Raw genomic sequence first — 19,486 nt, forward strand, 5'->3', positions numbered from 1 at the left:
GCACAGCCTCCTACTTCTAGTTCTTACCCAACTATGAGAGCCTGCTCCATCCCTGTCACACTCTTAGCTTTCCCACTGCTTTGTGAACTGGGCCTAGACCCTAAACATATTCCTGGCTCTCTGAAATCTTTGCATCAGATTGGTCAAAGGCTCATTCTCTGGACTCAAGGAAGGAATGGTATCCCAGTTGATTTGTGGAGTTAAGGATGGAGGTCTTGACATGCCTCTGTTCTGCTCTCAATTTTGGTACATCAGTGAGACCTATCCTTCTTACTGTTGGGTCTTTCTAGATGCAATTTTATATTCTCAGATGGTAAGCCTACTGATTTCTTGGACCCGTGCTCTATTCCATTTCCTTCTCTCCTGCTGTATTTCCATTCCTCCCATAGCTTCCTTTTAGTTGCAAAGGAAAATCTCTAAAACCCATTGTGGGAACTATTTTGGGATATAAGTTTTAATGCATTTTCTCCATCCTAACCTCATAGTTACTTTGTTTAGGCTCATTTCATTTTCCTGGTCCCAATGCCTTCTGTTAGGGTTTGAAACAAATCCCTCTAAAGTTATATCATACTACTCCTAGACTGATGGACCATTCCTGGATCAGACAACAGTAATGGTCCAGGAATCATTAGAATGCCTCTAAGAGGGTAGAAGTATTTTTCTTCCCTCTCTAAAGGCTAAACACACGCATGTTATCCTTGGCCTGTTCAATTCTTCTAGTATTTGGGGGATAGGCTTCCTTCCTCAACCTTCCGTAAGCCCTCCTGAACATGGGTAACCACTGATCCTTTGCTTAGAAATCACATAATTCTTCCTTCCTTACCAATAGCTCCACTCAGAAAGGAAAGATGTCCAAGAGATGAGCCCTGCATCCAGCTCTTACTAATGCAGCAACAGCCTCACACTGGATTTACACTTCTTGTCCCTTCATCTCCAAAATGCCTATAGTAAAATGCCTAGAATGGAACTTCAAGTGCTCTGAGCACTGTGGCTAAACAGTAACCAGGGTGCTCTCTCCAGTAACCACTAAAGGTCATCTGTGGGAAGTTCATGGTAAAAAGAATATTATGGGAATAAGAGTCAGCCAAATATACAGTCAAGAAGCTCAAGAGATCAGTGAGAAAAAACAAGAACCCCCCCCCCCCGCCCCGACATAATCGACAATTGTTACTGAAGTCCAATAAGTACTAACATCTGGATCCACTTTTGTGAGCTACCTTTTCTCTCTAGGCAGCCTCTCAATTTCAGGGACTTCTACTTCCACTGAGTCCAGTCACTCATTGAGAATTGAGATTCCTTCCTACACCAGGATTGTCCTTCCTGTTTCCTTCTCTAACCTCTGCAAAGCTAGCTCCAACTTGATCATTCCAATTAATATTCTCTGCTTTCTGGCTGGAGTAGGAGACAAGATGCTGCCAGTTCTCACAAATGCCTCAGTCCTTAAAAAGTACAGTTAGGCTCCCTAAGGTTCCAAGGTGGGGGTGGCAGTAGGTGTTCAGGGAACCCTATAACACTTTATCCATATAACTCTGTATTTCCAAACAGCAGTATAAGCTTTACAAAGAACGGGCAGGTCCTAGGTCAATAATCATGGCAAAATCCTGGGCAGCTATTATAGAGAAATGCAACTTGAGACAAGTCAAGCACACAAATGAAAACTGACACAATTCATGCAAACAGAATGCAGGCCTATAGACCATTTAGCTAGGTATATACACACACACAGTTCTTATCTTCCAGAATGTACACTCTTGTGATAGACAGCCTAGACAGTCCATACCTCCTTTTCTCCCTCTTCTTCTAAGGCAGGGATATGGGGATAGGGGTAATCTTTAACTTGAACCCCTCCCTTAGGCTCCCCTACATCTTAACTTTTAAAGGACAGAGACCATCTCTGCAGAGCCCATCCTGGGCTATCCAGCTCCTTTCCATTCATCTAGAGTCCTAAATCTTCGAATAAGTCCTTTAATGTTAACTAAGAAACAAAGACCCTAACTAGATGGACCATCCTTTCTTTCCAAACCCAGTTCAGGTATCCAGATAGAGTCAAGAACTGTGCTTAAGCTCTATATGCCAGCTCTGAGACAGGGAGGGTAGAAGGGGAAGGGCTTTGCTTAGAGGTCCCTCACAGTTCCCCTAGAAATGATAGACATTAAACCTCCTAACAAGATGTCAGCAGGACCCAGGCTCTCTACATGATATATCACCAGTTCAAATCTTCCTTCTGCCTCCAGACAACCAGATGACCTAGGAAAATTCCCAACCCTGCAAAGCTACAAAAACACACAGCTCTTCCAAAGCCATGCCGTGTTACTAAGGAGGGTAAGTTGTGCTCTGCACAATGGAAATGGGACCCAGATGTTACATATTTAAAAACAACAACAACAACAACAAAACATTTAAATAAATTAAAAGGGGGAAAGGAGAGGGAGAGGGAGAGAGACCTTGAGGTTCTTAAAGAGTAGTACCCTCTCTAACTGGTTCAGGGCTTTGGTCTGCTCCCCACTACTTAGCTCCAGTTTGTTGAGACATGGAGAAATCTGTGAAAGACAGGCAAACGAACGATTTAAACAAAGTGAAATAAACTCAGACACACGCCAACAGGGCAGAGGGCAGGAATGGGGATGGATAGCTAGGGAGAAGGGAAGGTCAGGTGCATGCACCAAATAGCCAAGGGTCATCTTCATGGGCAGAACATCTTACGGCTGCAAGTGGGATCCTTATCAGAGGCCTGTGAAGTCCAGGACTTTAGTTCAAGATAGAAAGAGGCCATTCTTCTGACCACCATTCTTCTAGTAGTTTGAGAACCTTCTGATCTAGAGTCAGGCTTGATTTGTCTCATCAACAGAGACTAGTGCAAGTGTGATCCCAGTCTAATCCAGCATTAGGGTGGTACTTAGGGCATAGGGTCCTTGGGCCTCCTACCTGCTGACAAGGCTGGGCCTTGAGGGGATGGTAGGACGTTCACCTTTATCAGCATACATTTTTATTGCAACTTGATAGGCCTCACCAAGTTTTCATGAAGGACTGGCTCACCAGCTTATGTGGTGGGTCAACAAAGATAGGCTGGGAAGGAAAAGTTGGGGAAGAAAAGGTATCTGGGGAAAAAATAAATTTCTCACTAAAGGAGTGACAGGTATTTCTAGATTCCAAGCAGAACTGTATAGACAAAAGCATGTTTTTGCTAAGCAGAGGTATCCAGGAAAATCCCCATAGCACTGAAGTTGGGAAACCAAGATTTGGATGAGGGACAGCAGGTCATACCTTCTTCATGTTGGTCCCCATATAGTTCTTGGGTTCTTCTTTAAACTGAGGTAACCTATAAGACAGAGAATCCCACAGACTGCCATTAGGGATAATAACAAACCTCCCCTGCATGCCAGCTCCAGCCCAAAGATACTCTGGGCCAGAGTATGCCCTGTCTCTTAGGAAAAGCTAGGAAGAGAAGCAGCTTTTTTAGAGCCTCATCAAAGGAAGAAATGGGGGGACTTATAACAAACACTTTCTTAAAAAGAATGTAGTCACTAAGGCAAGGTGACTAAGTGCCCTTGGAGTGTGGTGGCTCTTTTCATCCTAAACTGACTCCTTCCTTTCCTTATTTGGCAAGAATTGATGAAAGACACAATATGGGGACATCATAGTCCATCAAAACCCCAGGACACTGGGCATAGAGTGAGGAGTTAAAGGCAGGTCAAGTTTTGAAACCAGTAGATCTGAGCCTGAGGAGTAACAATGCTTTGCATCAGGGTCCAGGGGCAGATGTAGTTTGTAGATAGTAAGAATTATAACTTATGGATTTGAGAGCAAAATGAAGTCCCCTCAGGAAGCTTTTTTTTTTTTTTTTTTTTTTTTTTTACTTTTTAACTAGACTAGGTTTTAGAGCAATTTTAGGTTCATAGCAAAATTGAGCAGAATATACACTGATTTTCCCTTGTAGAGTCCTGGCTCCCACAGATGCATAGTCATCCTCATTATTATTATCTTCCTAAGGAGGCTTTAAAGCTCTTGCCTCAGTCAGTTCATCTCAAAGTCTATTGAAAAAAGGTGTAGGAAACAGGCAGTTAGGCATAGTATGAAAAGGCCTCTTAGACCCTAAATTGAGGGCCTCGACTAAGGTAACCAGTAGTCTTGGTTTGCCAGAGACTGAAGGGTTTGCAGGGATGCAGGACTTGCAGTGCTAAAATCAGGATAGTCTAGGCAAACAAGGCAGTCACCCTAGCCTTGGTCCTTCCTCAGAGAGCTCAGCACCCTATTCCGGGCTCCCTTGAATTTGGCTTCCTCTCGGGTTCCCTTTCCCAGCTGCTACCCGCACAGAAACAGACACAACTTTGGGAAGCAAAACAAGGTCTGTCAGCCTAGATCAAATAACCCTCTGCATCCCCCTGAGGCCAAGCCAGCTCTCTCCTCCTCCCTTGTTCAGTAACCCTGGACCTAGAGAACTACCCCATCCATACTCCCAGCAGCCTCTGAAGTGGCTGTGGGGTTGGCCAGGTCCCTGAAGTGGCTGTGTGGAAGCAGGAAGGCTCAAGAGGCCTGGGCAGCCGGGCTGAAGCAAACAGCAGCAGGTTTACCTTGTGAAGAGCAGCTGCACCATGTCTACGAGAGTGTGCTCTGCGGATTTTCTCAATAACTCTGCACAGGAAAAAACAAATAACACAGGTGTCATTACTTGCTGTGCTATTATCAGGAGGCTTCTCAGAGCAGACTCCCCTCCAAACCTTGTTTACTAAGGATTATGCCAAACTTATTAAAACCAGCTCCAGCTCAGCCTGGCAGCCACAACTTCACTATCCCACTAGGTGGCACTACTGAGTCAGGCGAAAAAAAAAGGAGGGGGCAAGATATGTTTTCAAGGTCTACAGGCTAGTCTCAATCGTAGAAACCCCAAGGGAGGAAGATTTGGTGCCTGGGTTGAGTCCGTTAGGGATCTATCCCAGTTCCTGCCCTAGCAAAAAGTACTAAGGTCTCTATTCTAGCTGTACAACAATCAAGTAAAGACTTCTAGACCCCTATGGCTCCACAAGGTAGGTGATGGAGAAGTCCTGAGTTTTCTACCTCTCTGGGGTTCAGAGACAGCATCCTTTATTTATACTCATGGATACTGGCCCTAGGAATGATGGTAGGCCCAATATTAAAGCACCTACCACTGAGCCTCATTTCAAAGCAGATCCGGAAACAAGACTGCATAATCTCACACACAGATTCATTGGTTAGGTGGGCACCCGCTGGGGTCAGCAACAGAGTCCGAAGCACCTACCAGGAAGAAAGTGGAGATACAGTGATAAATAAAGCAGGCTAGGTAAAATGGGGTTACCTGAGGGGAGAGAAGCTGCCTCCTGTTCTTTTAGTCTCCTACGAAAGCATTCAGGGATGAGAAAGAGAAGTTAGCAAGAATGCTGACCTCACTTCAGTTTGGTAGTGGGGGGGGATCTCCTAGGAGCTTGTCTTGGGAACTGTGCTTTCACTCTGTATGACCCCAACACAGTTCAGCACTCACTCCAGCCCTAGCCCACAAGCCCAATAGATGGATGGCACATATCTGCCAGAGGTACAAGTATATTAAGGGCTTCCGGTATTTGATATCAATTCATTTGAAGCTTTTAATTATTTCCTTAGAAAAACCTTTTACAAAAAAAACCCCCCAAAAAACAAAACAAAACAAAACACCCTTTACTTTGGGTACCCGAGCTGCTTGTTTGGAAACAAAGTAGCTCCCTAAGCTCCAGTGGAGTCAAAACACAACTTCAGGCTGCGGGCCGACTTAGGTAAGGAGAGCCGACAGCACCAGCTCCTGGCCATTAGCCTAATTGCTCTTCCCCTCCATTTACCTGAAGGATTTTCATCAGGACAACCTCATCGCTGGCAGGATCTGTGCCCACAAAACGGGCGTGGGTGACAGCATCTGCCATGTTCTCCATGCCCTCTGCTGTGCCCTCATGAGTGGGATCTGCTCCAACAAAAAGAGGGAAGACTAAATGGTATGGAGAGGGAGACAGAAAAGGCAAGATATCCTGTATAGGGACTGCTTTGAGAGACTGTTCTTTCTCCTCTGCAATTTCCTAACCCATGGCTACTACTTGAGCTACCTGAGAATTTTGCCCATAAAGATTTAACCAGCTCCTCAGTACAAATTGCACTATGTAAAATGGTGGTTCTCAAACTTAAGGATATTATCAGAATCACCCATTAGACTTGTTAAAAATACAAATTACTGAGCCCACTCAGACTTTTGATTTAGTGGGGCCTGAGAATTTGCATTTCTAACCAGATCCCAGGAGAAGTTAATGCTGCTGGTCAGAGGAATCATACTTTGGATTCACTGGTGTAAGGCTACTCATTCCACAGAGGAAGGGCCTAGAAATACGAGTTTTTGACCCATAGCAAGGGCCAAGTAGGGTGAGACCTTTGAACACCAACGTTGTAGCCTTTCTCTGTTCATGTATTCTCTTTCAACACATCTCTCTCTGGTTGCTTTTAGAGTTTTGTGTTCAGGTGTAAGCAGGGTAGGGGAGTAGGGGAAAGAAATGGACAGTCCCTCTGCCAATACTAAATCTGGGTACCACATTACAACAAATCAGAGACCTGTTCTTGCTTTGGTTTCATTCTTATTTAAAACAATGTGACATGAAGCAAGAATCATTTTACCAGCTTAACTAAACAGGTATTAGAAGAGAAACGGAACAAACTAAACATAACTAGAGCCTGGCTGACTGGGGAGGAGGAGGAGGAGAGAATTTCAACAGTGAAGAGGGGAGAAGATAGCTCAGACAACCAGCCCCGCTAGAAACTAACACAAATGCTGCCAACGGGGAAACTGCTCCCATTCATGTGTTAAATATCCACAAGGAGAACCAAAGAAGGGGCCTCCATCAAGACCTACAAAAGTCCCCACAGAACTGCCTGGATTATCCTTGAAAGGGAAACATAAGTAGGAAAAAAACGCAAAAACATTACAAAGCTTTGCAAGTGACCAAAAAAGTTGCTCCAGAGGGGGCATAGTATAATATAGGAGCACCGGGATTCCTGGGTGGCGCAGCGGTTTGGCGCCTGCCTTTGGCCCAGGGCGCGATCCTGGAGACCCGGGATCGAATCCCACATCGGGCTCCCGGTGCATGGAGCCTGCTTCTCCCTCTGCCTATGTCTCTGCCTCTCTCTCTCTGTGACTATCATAAATAAATAAAAATTTAAAAAAAAAAAATATAGGAGCACCTGTGAGTTTTAAGTGGTGGGAATTAAAAGACATCCTACCATTTTCTCTTTCCTGGTACCTGAAATTTAACAGAGTTCCCAAGCCTAAAGCTCAGGGGGATAGGTGAGAAACCAGAATATTTCCCTTGCAACAATTAGCCTAAAGACTTTCATTAATTGTAATGGTTTTCATCTTTATCTTCCGTCCTGATTACTCTCTGACACCTGGCCAAAGACTCAATTCGTCCTTACAGCATTGCCCTACTCAGCATCAGGGGTGGTTACTTAGAGGTCATATACAAGGAAGCCAATTTCATGATAATATATAGTATATGGGTGACTCAGCCACTTCTATTACTCCAACTGTCTCCATGTTTCTCCCATTCAACTCATTCTATACTCTGTAGGTCCTTGGCCTGAGTCTTCTCTCTCAGCCCTGCCCGACCATCTTTATTCAGGCCAACAGGGGCCACAGCAGGACCCTTCCTAGCACAGGAAAATTCAGGTCTTCAGTGTTGTATGGTGTTTCAGAGCTCAGTGAATGGCAGTGTTGCTTCCACATCACAAGGCTCCCAGGGGTCTATTTCTTCCCCTCTTTCAGTAATCTCCCTTGTTAAAGTAGTTTAACTGATCTCTTTGTAGCTCTTACCCTCTGAGGTTGAATGAAGTAGCAAAGTTAATTTTCTAAAAAGGCAGGTAAAAGTGACAGTTTTTTTTTTTTTTTAAGATTTTATTTATTTATTCATGCAGAGAGAGAGAGAGAGAGGCAGAGACACTGGCAGAGGGAGAAGCAGGCTCCATGCAGGGAGCCCAACGTAGGACTCGATCCCGGGTCTCCAGGATCACACCCCGGGCTGCAGGTGGCGCTAAACCGCTGCACCACTGGGGCTGCCCGTTTTGTTTTGTTTTGTTTTGTTTTAAGATTTTATTTATTTATTCATAAGAGACACACAGGGAGAGGCAGAGACACAGGCAGAGGGAGAAGCAGGCCCCATGCAGGGAGCCCAATGTGGGACTTGATCCTGGGACTCCAGGATCTTGCCCTGAGCCAAAGGAAGATGCTCAACTGCTGAGCCACCCAAGTGTCCCAAGAGTGACAGGTTTTTAGAACTACAGCAGAGCCTGTCAGGTAATCAGTGGCACGAATCCTAGTCTGGCAGCTGTGTAGGGCCAAACAAAAGGTGATCCTTGGAGTAGGATCTAAAATAATCCTAGAAGCCTTGGGTCACAGGATTGAGGGGTGAGGGCTATTTCTTCCAGGATAGCCTAAACAAAAGATTGTTTGGTTTAGGATTACTTAGCAGAACTTGTCTGCCCCAGGACCCCTTCCTTAGAATGTCCTTTCCTGGTCACTCTGGAGCAGACTGCAGGCAAATTTGCCAATCTCAACTCCTTTGCCTTCTGGCTTTCATTCACTCCTTCCTGCCCTCTTTCTCATGCCCACTGCAATCACCACCTCCAGCATTCTCTTTTCCCACCACAGGAAACTTCAATGACCAGCTGGCCTGAGGTCTCCAATGACAAGCCTGTCTGCCAAGACCAGGAAGGGGGAGAGAATAACACTGACAAGAGACTAAAGGGAAGAAACAGAGGGCGGCTGGAGAGAGATGACCTGCAGGTGGTGCTCAGGGCAAGGCTGAAAGTAGCTGAGGGATTTTTTTTTGCTTAGGAAAAGTATGAAGCTAGGACTAGTGCCTAGAGAAGCTGATGCACCTCTTCAGAACTTAGCTGGCACCCAGGATTTCTAAGGGTCCTGAATGCTTCAGCTAAGCAAATCCCATTTTCTAGAAAAGATAAAGGGTTTTATTGCCCTGAACTGAAGGCCATTTTTTTTTTTTTCCTGGCTGGCTACAGCCTAAACGGTCTCTTTTCTTGTCTCCTTACTTAGAAAGAAAGACAGCTGCCTATTTTCTAAGTTCCTCACCCTTGCGCATGGGCTAGCAATAAGAGAAAAGGAATTCAGGATCCAACTACAAAGGAATCTGAAAAATACAGCATAAACAAATTCAGAGATAAACAGCCTGAATAAAATATTTCGGCTAGATTGGGAGAAAATATTTATAATACCCTGATAGACAATGGACTAATATTCCCACTATACAAAGAACTCCTACAAATTAGTAAGAAAAATAAAACTCAATAAAATAACAGGAAAAGAGGAAACTCAAATGTTTAACTTAAAAATACATAAAAACAATAAAATACCAGTTTTTACTCATCAAATTAGCACAAATGAAGAATCTAATATTCAGTGCTGGTGAGAGGGTGGGGAAATGGAAATTCTCAAACATTACTGTTGGAAGTATAGATAACTATGATTTTCTAGGAAAGCTGATAGTACCTATGAAAATATAATATGCACATGGCCATTAATCCAAAAATTTCAAGTATAGGAATCTGTCATACAAAGGAAAATTAATAAATAAGGACATATGAACAAGAATGCTTATTTTAACATTATTTAAAGTGGCTCAAAATAGGATACCCATATAAACTTCCAGTTATATGATACATAAATTCTGGGGATGAAATGTAAAACATTGTAACTATAATTAAAAATACTACATTGTATATTTGTATATGTGCTGCCAAAGCTAGCAAAACTACATTGTATATTTGAAAGTTGGTAAGAGAATAGATCTTAAAAGTCCTCATCACAAGAAAAAAAAAATCTGAAACTATATGAGGTGTTGAGTGTTAACTAATATGTATACTAGTCATTATGCTGTATACCTTAAACTAATACAATCATATCTCAATAAAACTGGAAGAAAAAAGAATAAATCAGATAGATAATTATATCACATACATTTTTTTTTCACGTACATCTTTCTACATTAATACTATTAAGTGGAAAAAAAGAAAATCCGTAGCACATAATCCTATTTTTTTAAATGGTACTTTACATATATTTATATATGTGTAAAGAAAGGTATAGAAAGATTCAAACCAGCCTGTCAACATTATTTGCCTAAGGAAGAAGAAGGAACATCGAGAGAGGAAAAACCATTCATTTTTCTTTTAGTCACCTCTTTATCTTCTTAAAATAAGTATACATATTTGAAAAATAACTTTAAAAAATAAACCAAATCAAACCTCCAAGAGCACCATACCCATAATTCCCTTTCTAAAGCACAAAGAAACCAGAGTCCCAAGGAAACCCCTTCTTCCTCCCCACTCTCCATGACCTGAGTCAATTAGCATGATGAGGGATGCCTGGGTTGCTCAGAGGTTGAGCACTGGCCTTTTGGCCTGGGGTGTGATCGTGAAGTCCTGGGATCAAGTCCCACATCAGGCTCCCTGCATGGAGCCTGCTTCTCTCTCTGCCTATGTCTTTGCCTCTCTGTGTGTGTGTGTCTTTCATAAATAAATAAATAAAATCTTCAAAACAAAACAAACCCCTTCAATTAGCATGATGAGTAACCAATTAAGAGTCTTACTTCTCTCCTACAAGGAAACAGATGGCTAGGAGAAACTTTCCATTATCATCAGCTCACTGTCTAAAACCTGACCACCCCACGAAAGGCAGGAAGTACTGTGGTCATCTAACAAGGCCTGAGTTCTTACCTATGAGTGCATAGGACAGGAACTTGTTGACAGAGGTAAGTGCCAGTCCAGTGATAGGGCCAGTGGTATCTTCAGAGCGAATCACTTCCAGAAATGGACGGAGGAACACATTGGGTTCAATTTCGGAGAGTTCTGCACGAAAAGAAACAGGAATGAAGGGATGCCATCTGACAAACGCTAAACCCTAGAAAAAGACCCTTCTTATTTGTGCCATAAGGCTAGAATTCTTAGTTACTGGGCCAATCTTCCTTCCTCTGAATTAGCTTAAATCATCACAGACACTGTATCATTTTACCTGTAAAATTTTTAGTATGTAGCTCAAAGATTAAGAAGTTAAAAAACAAAAACGCTACAGTATTGAGGTGCCTGGGTGGTGCAGTTGGTTAGGCATCTAACTCTTCATTTCAGCTTGGGTCGTGATCTTAGGATCGTGAGATTGAGCCCTGCACTGAGCTCAGCACTCAGTGCACTCTGCTTGAGATTCTCTCCCTTACTCTCCCTCTGCCCCTTCCAGTTGTGCTTTCTTTCAAATAAACAAATAAATCTTAACCACCCTCCCCCGCCCCCAAAACACAGTATCATTATCATGCTTTAAAAAGTAGCAATAGGGGCACCGGGGTGGCTCGATAAGTTAAGAGTCCCACTCTTGTTCTTAGCTCAGGTCTTGATATATCAGGTTGTTGTTGTTGGTTTTTTTTTAAGATTTTATTTATTTATTCATGAGAGACACAGAGAGAGAGAAAGAAAGACAGAGACACAGGCAGAGGGAGAAGCAGGCTCCATGCAGGGAGCCCGATGTGGGACTCAATCCCAGGTCTCCAGGATCACATCCTGGGCTGAACGTGGTGCTAAACCGCTGAGCCACCTGGGCTGCCCTTGATAGCAAGGTCTTGAGTTCAAGCCTCGCATCAGGCTCCACGCTGGGCATGGATGAATCCACTTAAAAATAAATAAGTAAATAGCAATAAAATGGTTAAGATGGTAAATTTTGTTATATATATTTTACCACAATTTAAATGTTAACAGTAATTCTTTAATATCATCAAATACTGTTGGGTCAATTTTCCATGTCCATTTCACCACTCTTCCTAGTTGCACATAGATAAACTTCATCTCAAGTATAGCCAATGTGGCCAAAGAGGTCCCAAGGTGAGCTACCTTTTTTTTTTTTTTTTTTTTTTTCTCTGTTATGGTTAAGGTCACTTCTCTTAGAGATAAAGAATGTAGCACATCCCAGGAAGATGAGGGAAAACATTGAGGCTTCTAGTCCCTTGCTGAAAAATAAGCCTAAAAAGAACAAAAGCCTGTGCAGTCACTACTCTTAGAGACAGTTTGTAAGCTTGGAAGGTCCTAACTACTCTTCGGCTGCCTTTTTGCCTAGCACAAAGTAAAGGGCTAAAGGAGCAACTCATAATCTTCATTTTACAGATGAGAAAAATAAAGCTTAGATAAACTACATAATTGGCCCCAAACACATAGCTAATAAGCACCAAAGCTGGGATTTTAACACAGTCTATATACATGGTTTCAAAACTTGTGAAACCATGACATCTATTCTACCTACCAGCACAAACTCCTGAATTTAGAAGGCTTCATTTCAGCTCTAAGAATATAGACTGCAATGACTTTGTTCTCTACCCTACTCTATAGAATTTGTTTTTCTAGAGTCTGTTATGCTTTCATCTTTCAGAGACCAGCTCCCTAAAAAGGCTTCCTAAATTGCCCAGAAAGATTTGAGAACGTGATCAAGGCTGCCCACCTTTACAGACAAAAGAAAGCTAGGTTTTCTAAGTACCTTCATTTTCATGCAAATGTAGGGAGCTCCCACTCATTTCCTACCACCTCCCTCTTTGAGTAAACAGTTCCCTGGGCCCGGTTGCTCCTCTGATTAATGCTTTAATTAATTGGCAGATTGGGTAGCATTTTCCAAGCCTGTATGTACAGTGATCACATCAGCTGTATAAAACCTGCTTCTTATCCCCCAGCTACCCCCACCTAGAGATGTACAATTTGCAGGAAAAACCTAGACAAAAACCTTTGTGTATGTGAGGTGGTAGAGGGTTGAGATGTAAGGAATAGAAATACTAGGAAAAACAAATATATAAAACACTTTTATAAGATATATTTTATAAATATAAAGTCATCTAGTCTTGCTGCTTTAGAAACATTATTACATATGATTTGGTGTGTCATTTAAAAAAATATGGCCATGGTAAGTATAGCTGAGATATAAAAGTCTAGACGGAAAAATAATCTTTGAGAGGTTAGAAAGGAAACATTTTTTGAGCTTTCATCCAGTTGCTGTAAGAATAGTTTCTTCATGTCTTCCTTCATGGTGAAAGACTAGGGAAATTTCACAGCCATAGTTTGACACTTCCAGAGCCATGTGCATTTTCTTTTAATTTGGTAAAACCAACTATTGCTGGTATAGTGTTCTATAAATTTTAACCTAATGTGACAACTGGGACACAGAACAGTTTCATTGCCCCAGAAACCTTCCTCTTATTTCTTTATAGTCACACCCTCCTCCCCACTCGCACACCTGTCAGTCAACTATCACCACAGTTTTATCAAGAGGGTCATGAAATGAAATCATACAGTATGTTACTTTTGAGACTGGCTTCTTTGACTCAGCATGATGCCTTTGGGATTCATCTAAACTGCTGCTCAACAGTTTGGTCCCTTTTTATTGTTGTGTAGTATTCCATCGTGTGTATGTACCACAGTTTATCCATTTACTAATTTTTTTTTAAAGGTGTTCTTTTTTTTTTAATTTTTATTTATTTATGATAGTCACAGAGAGAGAAAGAGAGGCAGAGACACAGGCAGAGAGAAGCAGGCTCCATGCACCGGGAGCCCAACGTGGAAATCGATCCTGGGTCTCCAGGATCGCGCCCTAGGCCAAAGGCAGGCGCCAAACCGCTGCGCCACCCAGGGATCCCTCCATTTACTAATTGAAGGACATTTGGCTTCTCCAGTTTGAGGCAATTTTGAGTAAAACGGCTATTAACGTTTGTGTACAGTTTTTTGTGTGAAGGACAATGGTTTGCATTTCTCTAGGATAAATACTCAGGAGTTGGGATTTCTGAGTCAAAGGATAAGTGTATGTTTAGCTTTATAAGAAACTGCCAAACTGTTTTCCAGAGTTTCTGTATCACTTTGCATTCCCACCAGCAATGAGAATTCTGGTTTCTCCATATCCTCTCCAGTACTTGGTATTTTCAGTATTTTTATTTAAGCCATCCTAGTAGGTGGGTAGATGGTGGTTTAAATTTGCCTTTCCCTGAACATCTTTTTCATGTGCTTATACGCCTTTCCCTGAACATCTTTTTCATGTGCTTATACGCCATCCATGTATGCTTTTTTGGTTGACCTGTCTGTTCAAGTCTTTACTCCATTTTTTTTTTAAAGGATTTCATTTATATATCTGACAGAGAGAACAAGCAGTGGGAACAGCAAGCAGAGGGAGAGGGAGAAGCAGGCTCCGTGCTGAGCAAGGAGCCTGATGCAGGGCTCCATTCCAGGACCCTGGGATCATGACCTAAGCTTAACTGACTGAGCCACCCAGGTGCCCCATCATGACCCCATTTTTAAAATTGAATTGTATGTTTTCTTGCTGTTGATTTTATTTTTTTATTTTTTAAAAAGATTTTATTTATTTATTCATAGACACAGAGAGAGAGAGAGGCAGAGACACAGACAGAGGGAGAAGCAGGCTCCATGCAGGGAGCCCGATGTGGGACTCGATCCCGGGTCTCCAGGATCACACCCCAGGCTGCAGGCGGCACCAAACTGCTGCGCCACCAGGGCTGCCCCTTGCTGTTGATTTTAGAGACTTCTTTATCTATTCTAGATTCAGGCTTTTATTGGCAACACAATGATTTACAAATGTTTTCTCCCAGTCTGCAGCTGGTCTTTTCAGTATCTTAATGGTATCTCTCATAGAGCAGGTTTTTACTTTTTATCAGGTCTGGTGTGTCAGGTTTTTTTCTTTTGTGCATTGTGGTTTTGGTGTCATATCTAAGTACTCTCTGCATAATCCCACAAAGATTTTTCCTGTGTTTTCCTCTAAAAGATATAAAGGTTTATGCTTATTGTTTACATCTGTAACCTATTTTGAGTTAATTTTTCTATAATGTGTGAGGTTTCCATGGAAGTTCTTTTTTGTTTTGTTTTGTTTTGCATATGGATGTCCATTTGTTCCAACATTTGTTGAAAAAAATTCTTTGCCATTGAGTTATCATTGCAGCTTTGCCAATCATTATTTGACCTTATTTTTGTAAGTATATTCTGTTCCATTGATCTGTGTATCTAACTCTCTGAAAGCAAACTGTCTTGATTAACTATATTCTGTCTTAAAATCAGACTCGTGTGATCCTTCCAACTTTTTTTTTTTTTTAATTTTTTTTTTTTAATTTATTTATGATAGTCACACAGAGGGGAGAGAGAGAGGCAGAGACATAGGCAGAGGGAGAAGCAGGCTCCATGCACCGGGAGCCCGACGTGGGATTTGATCCCAGGTCTCCAGGATCGCGCCCTGGACCAAAGGCAGGCGCCAAACCGCTGCGCCACCCAGGGATCCCCAACTTTTTTTTTTTTTTAATACTTCTTTCAGCATTCTAGTTCCTTCCCCTCCCCTCCTCCCTCCTTTCCTTTCTAAGATTTAATTTATTTGACAGAGAGAAGGAGAGCACAAGTTGGGGGAATGGCAGGCAGAGGGAGAGAGAGAAGCAGACTCCCCGCCAAGCAGGGAGGCCAACACAGGGCTTGGATCTTAGGATCCCTGAGATCATGACCGGAGCCAAAGGCCAATGTCTAACCGACTGAGCCACCCAGGAGCCCCTGCCTTTCCATTTCAACATAAATTGTCTATATTTACAAACAATTTTGCTGGGTATTTGATAGGAGTTGCACTGAGTCTATAGATTACTTTGGGAAGAAATGCCATCGTTACTAAATTGTGCCTGCCTACCAACCCATGGATATGGTAGTTTCTTTATATCTTCTTAATTTCTTTCATCAGTGTATTATAATTTTCAGCATACAGATTCTATGTATGTTTTATAACATGTATACTTAAGAATTTTATTTGGTATGCTTGTAAATGGTATTGTATTTCAATTTCAGATCCCAGATAATCATTTTTAATAAATAGAAATGTGACTTACTTTTGTTGTTGTTGTTTTAATTTTTTAAAATATTTTATTTATTTATTCATGAGAGAGACAGAGAGAGAGAGGCAGAGACATAGCAGAGGGAGAAGCAGGCTCTGCGCAGGGAGCCCAATGTGGGACTGGATTCAGGGACTCCAGGATCACACCCAGGGCCAAAGGCAGGCGCTAAACTGCTGAGCCACCCAGAGGTCCCTGTTGTTGTTGTTTTAAATCAGAACATTTATTATGTGACCAATCACTGAAATCCTAAAGATGAACTGGATGCTGCAAGAGCTGCCTTCCTGGGCATAAGTGTTGTTCCTTCAAAGAATCCATGCCTGAATCTGCAGTTCAGATACAGATGTTACAATACAATTTTGAGGTACCTCATTCAACCAGTCCCAGTGGTATTTCATTGTTGTTTTTTAAGATTTATTTATTTTAGAGTGAGAGGAGAGAGAAAAAGAAAGAGAGGGAGAGAGAGAGAGAGAGTGTGTGTGGGGGGGTGGGTGGAGGGGCAGGAGGGGGAGAGAAAATGAAGCAGACTCCTCACTGAGCATAGAGCCAGATGTGGGGCTCAATCCCACCACCCTAAGATCACGACCTGAGCTGAAACCAAGAGTAGGATGCTTAACTGACTGTGCCACCCAGGTGCCCTGGTATTCATCTTTAGCCTTGGCACTCCAGTTATGCTTCTTTTCTGTTTGGTAGGATTGTCCCATTTGCCATAGGTTTACTTCTGAAGGTGGTAGGCCTTAGAGCCACAGTGGCAACACAATGTGTATATCTTACTTCAATGCTTTCCAAATGCTATCCCCTTTGTCATTTCACTTGTGTGGCTGAGACCAAAGAGACAAAATGAGACTGATGTTTTTTTAAAGATTTTGTTTATTCATTCATAGAAGACACACACACACAGAGAGAGAGAGAGAGGCAGAGACACAGGCAGAGGGAGAAGTAGGCTCCCCGCAAGGACCCCGATGCAGGACTCGATCCTGAGTCTCCAGGATCACGCCCTGGGCTGAAGGTGGCACTAAATCACTGAGCCACCCAGGCTGCCCTGATTTTTGTTTTTTTAAGATTTTATTTATTTATTCATGAGAAACACACACACTGAGAGGTAGAGATACAGGCAGAGGGAGAAGCAGGCTCCCTGTGGGGAGCCCAATGTGGGACTTGATCCCAGGACCCTGGGAATCATGACTCAAGCCAAAGGCAGATGCTCAACCACTGAGCCACCCAGGCATCCCACAAAATGTGACTGAATTTTGTGTTGACTTTATCCTGTGACCTTACTAAACTCACTTATTAGTTCTAGGATTTTTTAGTTTTGGTTTTATAGATTCCTTGGTGTTTTCTACATGGACCATTATGTTATCTGCATACAGTGAGTTTTATTTCTTACTTTCCAATTTACATGCCTTTTATTTCCTTTTCTTATTTCACTGCACTGGCTGGGATTTCCAGTACTATGAAAGTAGACCACTTTCCTTGCTGTCACCTTTAGGGTAAATGCATTCATTGTTTTACCATAGTGTATGATGTTAGTCATAAGTTTTTTGTAGATGTTTATTATCAGGAATGGATTTTTTATCTTATCAAATTTCTTTTCTTCATCAATTTATATGATCAAGTGGTTTTTTTCCTTCTTTAGAAGGAAAATATGGTAGATTAATTGATTTTCAGATTTTATTTATTTGAGAGAGAGAGATGGAACAGGGGTGCAGCAGAGGGGGAGGGAGAAGCAGGCTCCCCACTGAACAGGGAGCCTGATGTGGGGTTCAATCCCAGAACCCTGGAACCATGACCTGAGCTGAAGGCAGATGCTTAACAGACTGAGTCACTCAGGTGCCCCTAAACCTCACTTAGTCTTGGTATATATTATTCTTTTAATATGTTGGTAGTTTTTATTTGCTAATCTTCTGCTTCATAAGGTGGAAGAACTCACTATGGCATGAAAGGCCGGGTTGACATGAGTGATACCATATAAAGGTTTGGACAAAGTTCCTAGAGAATTCTCTGGAGGTTCTCGATGTGGCCCTCGCAGAGTATATATAATCCAGTCAATGGAAAAGGGATCATTAGTTTCACTACTACCAATAGTAGGTATATGACACCCAAACTCATCTGTCAAATTAGGTAGTTGAAATATAAACCACTAAAATACGTTCATTCTGACACTATTCTGTGAATCAATGCTTTATGGAGACTTAGTGATGGAAAACTAGGACAGCTGGACTTTTTTTTTAAGAATTTATTTTTAAATATTCTCTGTACTCAAGGTGGGGCTCAAACTCACAACCCCAACTGAGATTAAGAAGCACACCAACTGGGAACCCTGGGTGGCACAGCGGTTGAGCGCCTGCCTTTGGCCCAGGGTGCGATCCTGGAGACCCGGGATCAAATCCCACGTCGGGCTCCCGGTGCATGGAGCCTGCTTCTCCCTCTGCCTGTGTCTCTGCCTCTCTCTCTCTCTCTCTCTCTGTGACTATCATAAATAAATTAAAAAAAAAATTAAAAAAAAAAAGAAGCACACCAACCAACTGAGCCAGCCAGAGTTGGAATTTTTAATGAACCCACCAGGAACATTCACTATCACCCTCACTCCCATACCCCTACAAAGAAAAGAGAATTGTGATATATAAAATTAACTTTCCAAGGGTTTGGTCTAGGCTGAATTGGAGTTTTGCTCTCTATGTTCAACTACTAATTGCTAGGAGCATCAAAGATATTCTAACAGGAAAACCCCTGCAGTTTTTGGTGCTAGGGGTGTGGGACAGACACAGCAGGGGAGACTGTGCTACTAGCAGAGTACCACTAGTGAGGATGTGAATTAAGAGGTACCTCTTTGTGAACATTTTTTTTTTTTTTTGTGAACATGTTTAAAAAACAAAACAAAGCAAAACACCAGTCCTGGAATTTCAATTAAAAATCCTGTTAAGATGTTCAGATGGTCTCTAAAATAGTGCTTCTCAAACAGTCTGTGGTTAAGGCCAATTTATTTTTTTCCTTAATGTCAATCTACTGCAGACTCATCATATTATAAATTACAATAAAATGAACTGCTAGAGAATGATGTTTTTAAAACAAAGACATAGGGACGCCTGGTGGCTCAGGAGTTGAGCATCTGCCTTTGGCTCAGGTCCTGATCCTGGGGTCCTGGGATTGAGTCCTGCATCAGGCTCCCCGAAGGGAGCCTGCTTCTCCTTCTGCCTATGTCTCTGTCTCTCTCTCTCATGAATAATTTTTTTAAAAAATCTTAAGAAAAAAAAAAGACATAAACTCCACTTTATTATTACAATCAACATATATAAAATTACTCTTAAGATATTATAAAAATTTCTAAATGCTTTCCCACAATTTCTGTATACATCCTATCATGTACTAAACAACAATTTAGGCACCTAAAATAGTTTACAGATTATACTTTGAGTAACAGTGCTCTAGAAAAATAAAGCATAATTTTCAACTGGTCATTCTAGAAAATCCTCCAAATCCTAGGATACTATGGCTAAAATAGGCCCTAAAAATAATTTACAAATGAGATAATTATGATTTAGAAAGGTTAAGTATTTTGT

General features: G+C 42.0%; 1 protein-coding gene across 10 annotated transcripts in view; it reads right to left on the reverse strand.

Moving 5' to 3' along the window:
* Positions 1–19,486, reverse strand: part of GBF1 (golgi brefeldin A resistant guanine nucleotide exchange factor 1) — a 121,158-nt gene that overhangs the window by 22,305 nt on the left and 79,367 nt on the right. For 4 of the 10 annotated variants that reach the window (XM_072805531.1, XM_072805528.1, XM_072805529.1 and 1 more), the window contains exons 4-9: positions 10,756–10,887; positions 5,829–5,947; positions 5,145–5,253; positions 4,572–4,632; positions 3,265–3,319; positions 2,445–2,540 (exon numbers count right to left, since the gene is read on the reverse strand). In XM_072805531.1, the coding sequence (XP_072661632.1) occupies positions 2,445–2,540; positions 3,265–3,319; positions 4,572–4,632; positions 5,145–5,253; positions 5,829–5,947; positions 10,756–10,887 (572 nt within the window). The remainder of the gene's footprint in view (positions 1–2,444; positions 2,541–3,264; positions 3,320–4,571; positions 4,633–5,144; positions 5,254–5,828; positions 5,948–10,755; positions 10,888–19,486) is intronic. The other 6 variants (XM_072805534.1, XM_072805537.1, XM_072805535.1 and 3 more) reach the window with 2 other exon arrangements.

Source organism: Canis lupus, chromosome 29 (genome assembly GCF_048164855.1).
Source record: "Canis lupus baileyi chromosome 29, mCanLup2.hap1, whole genome shotgun sequence".
Taxonomy (NCBI): domain Eukaryota; kingdom Metazoa; phylum Chordata; class Mammalia; order Carnivora; family Canidae; genus Canis; species Canis lupus.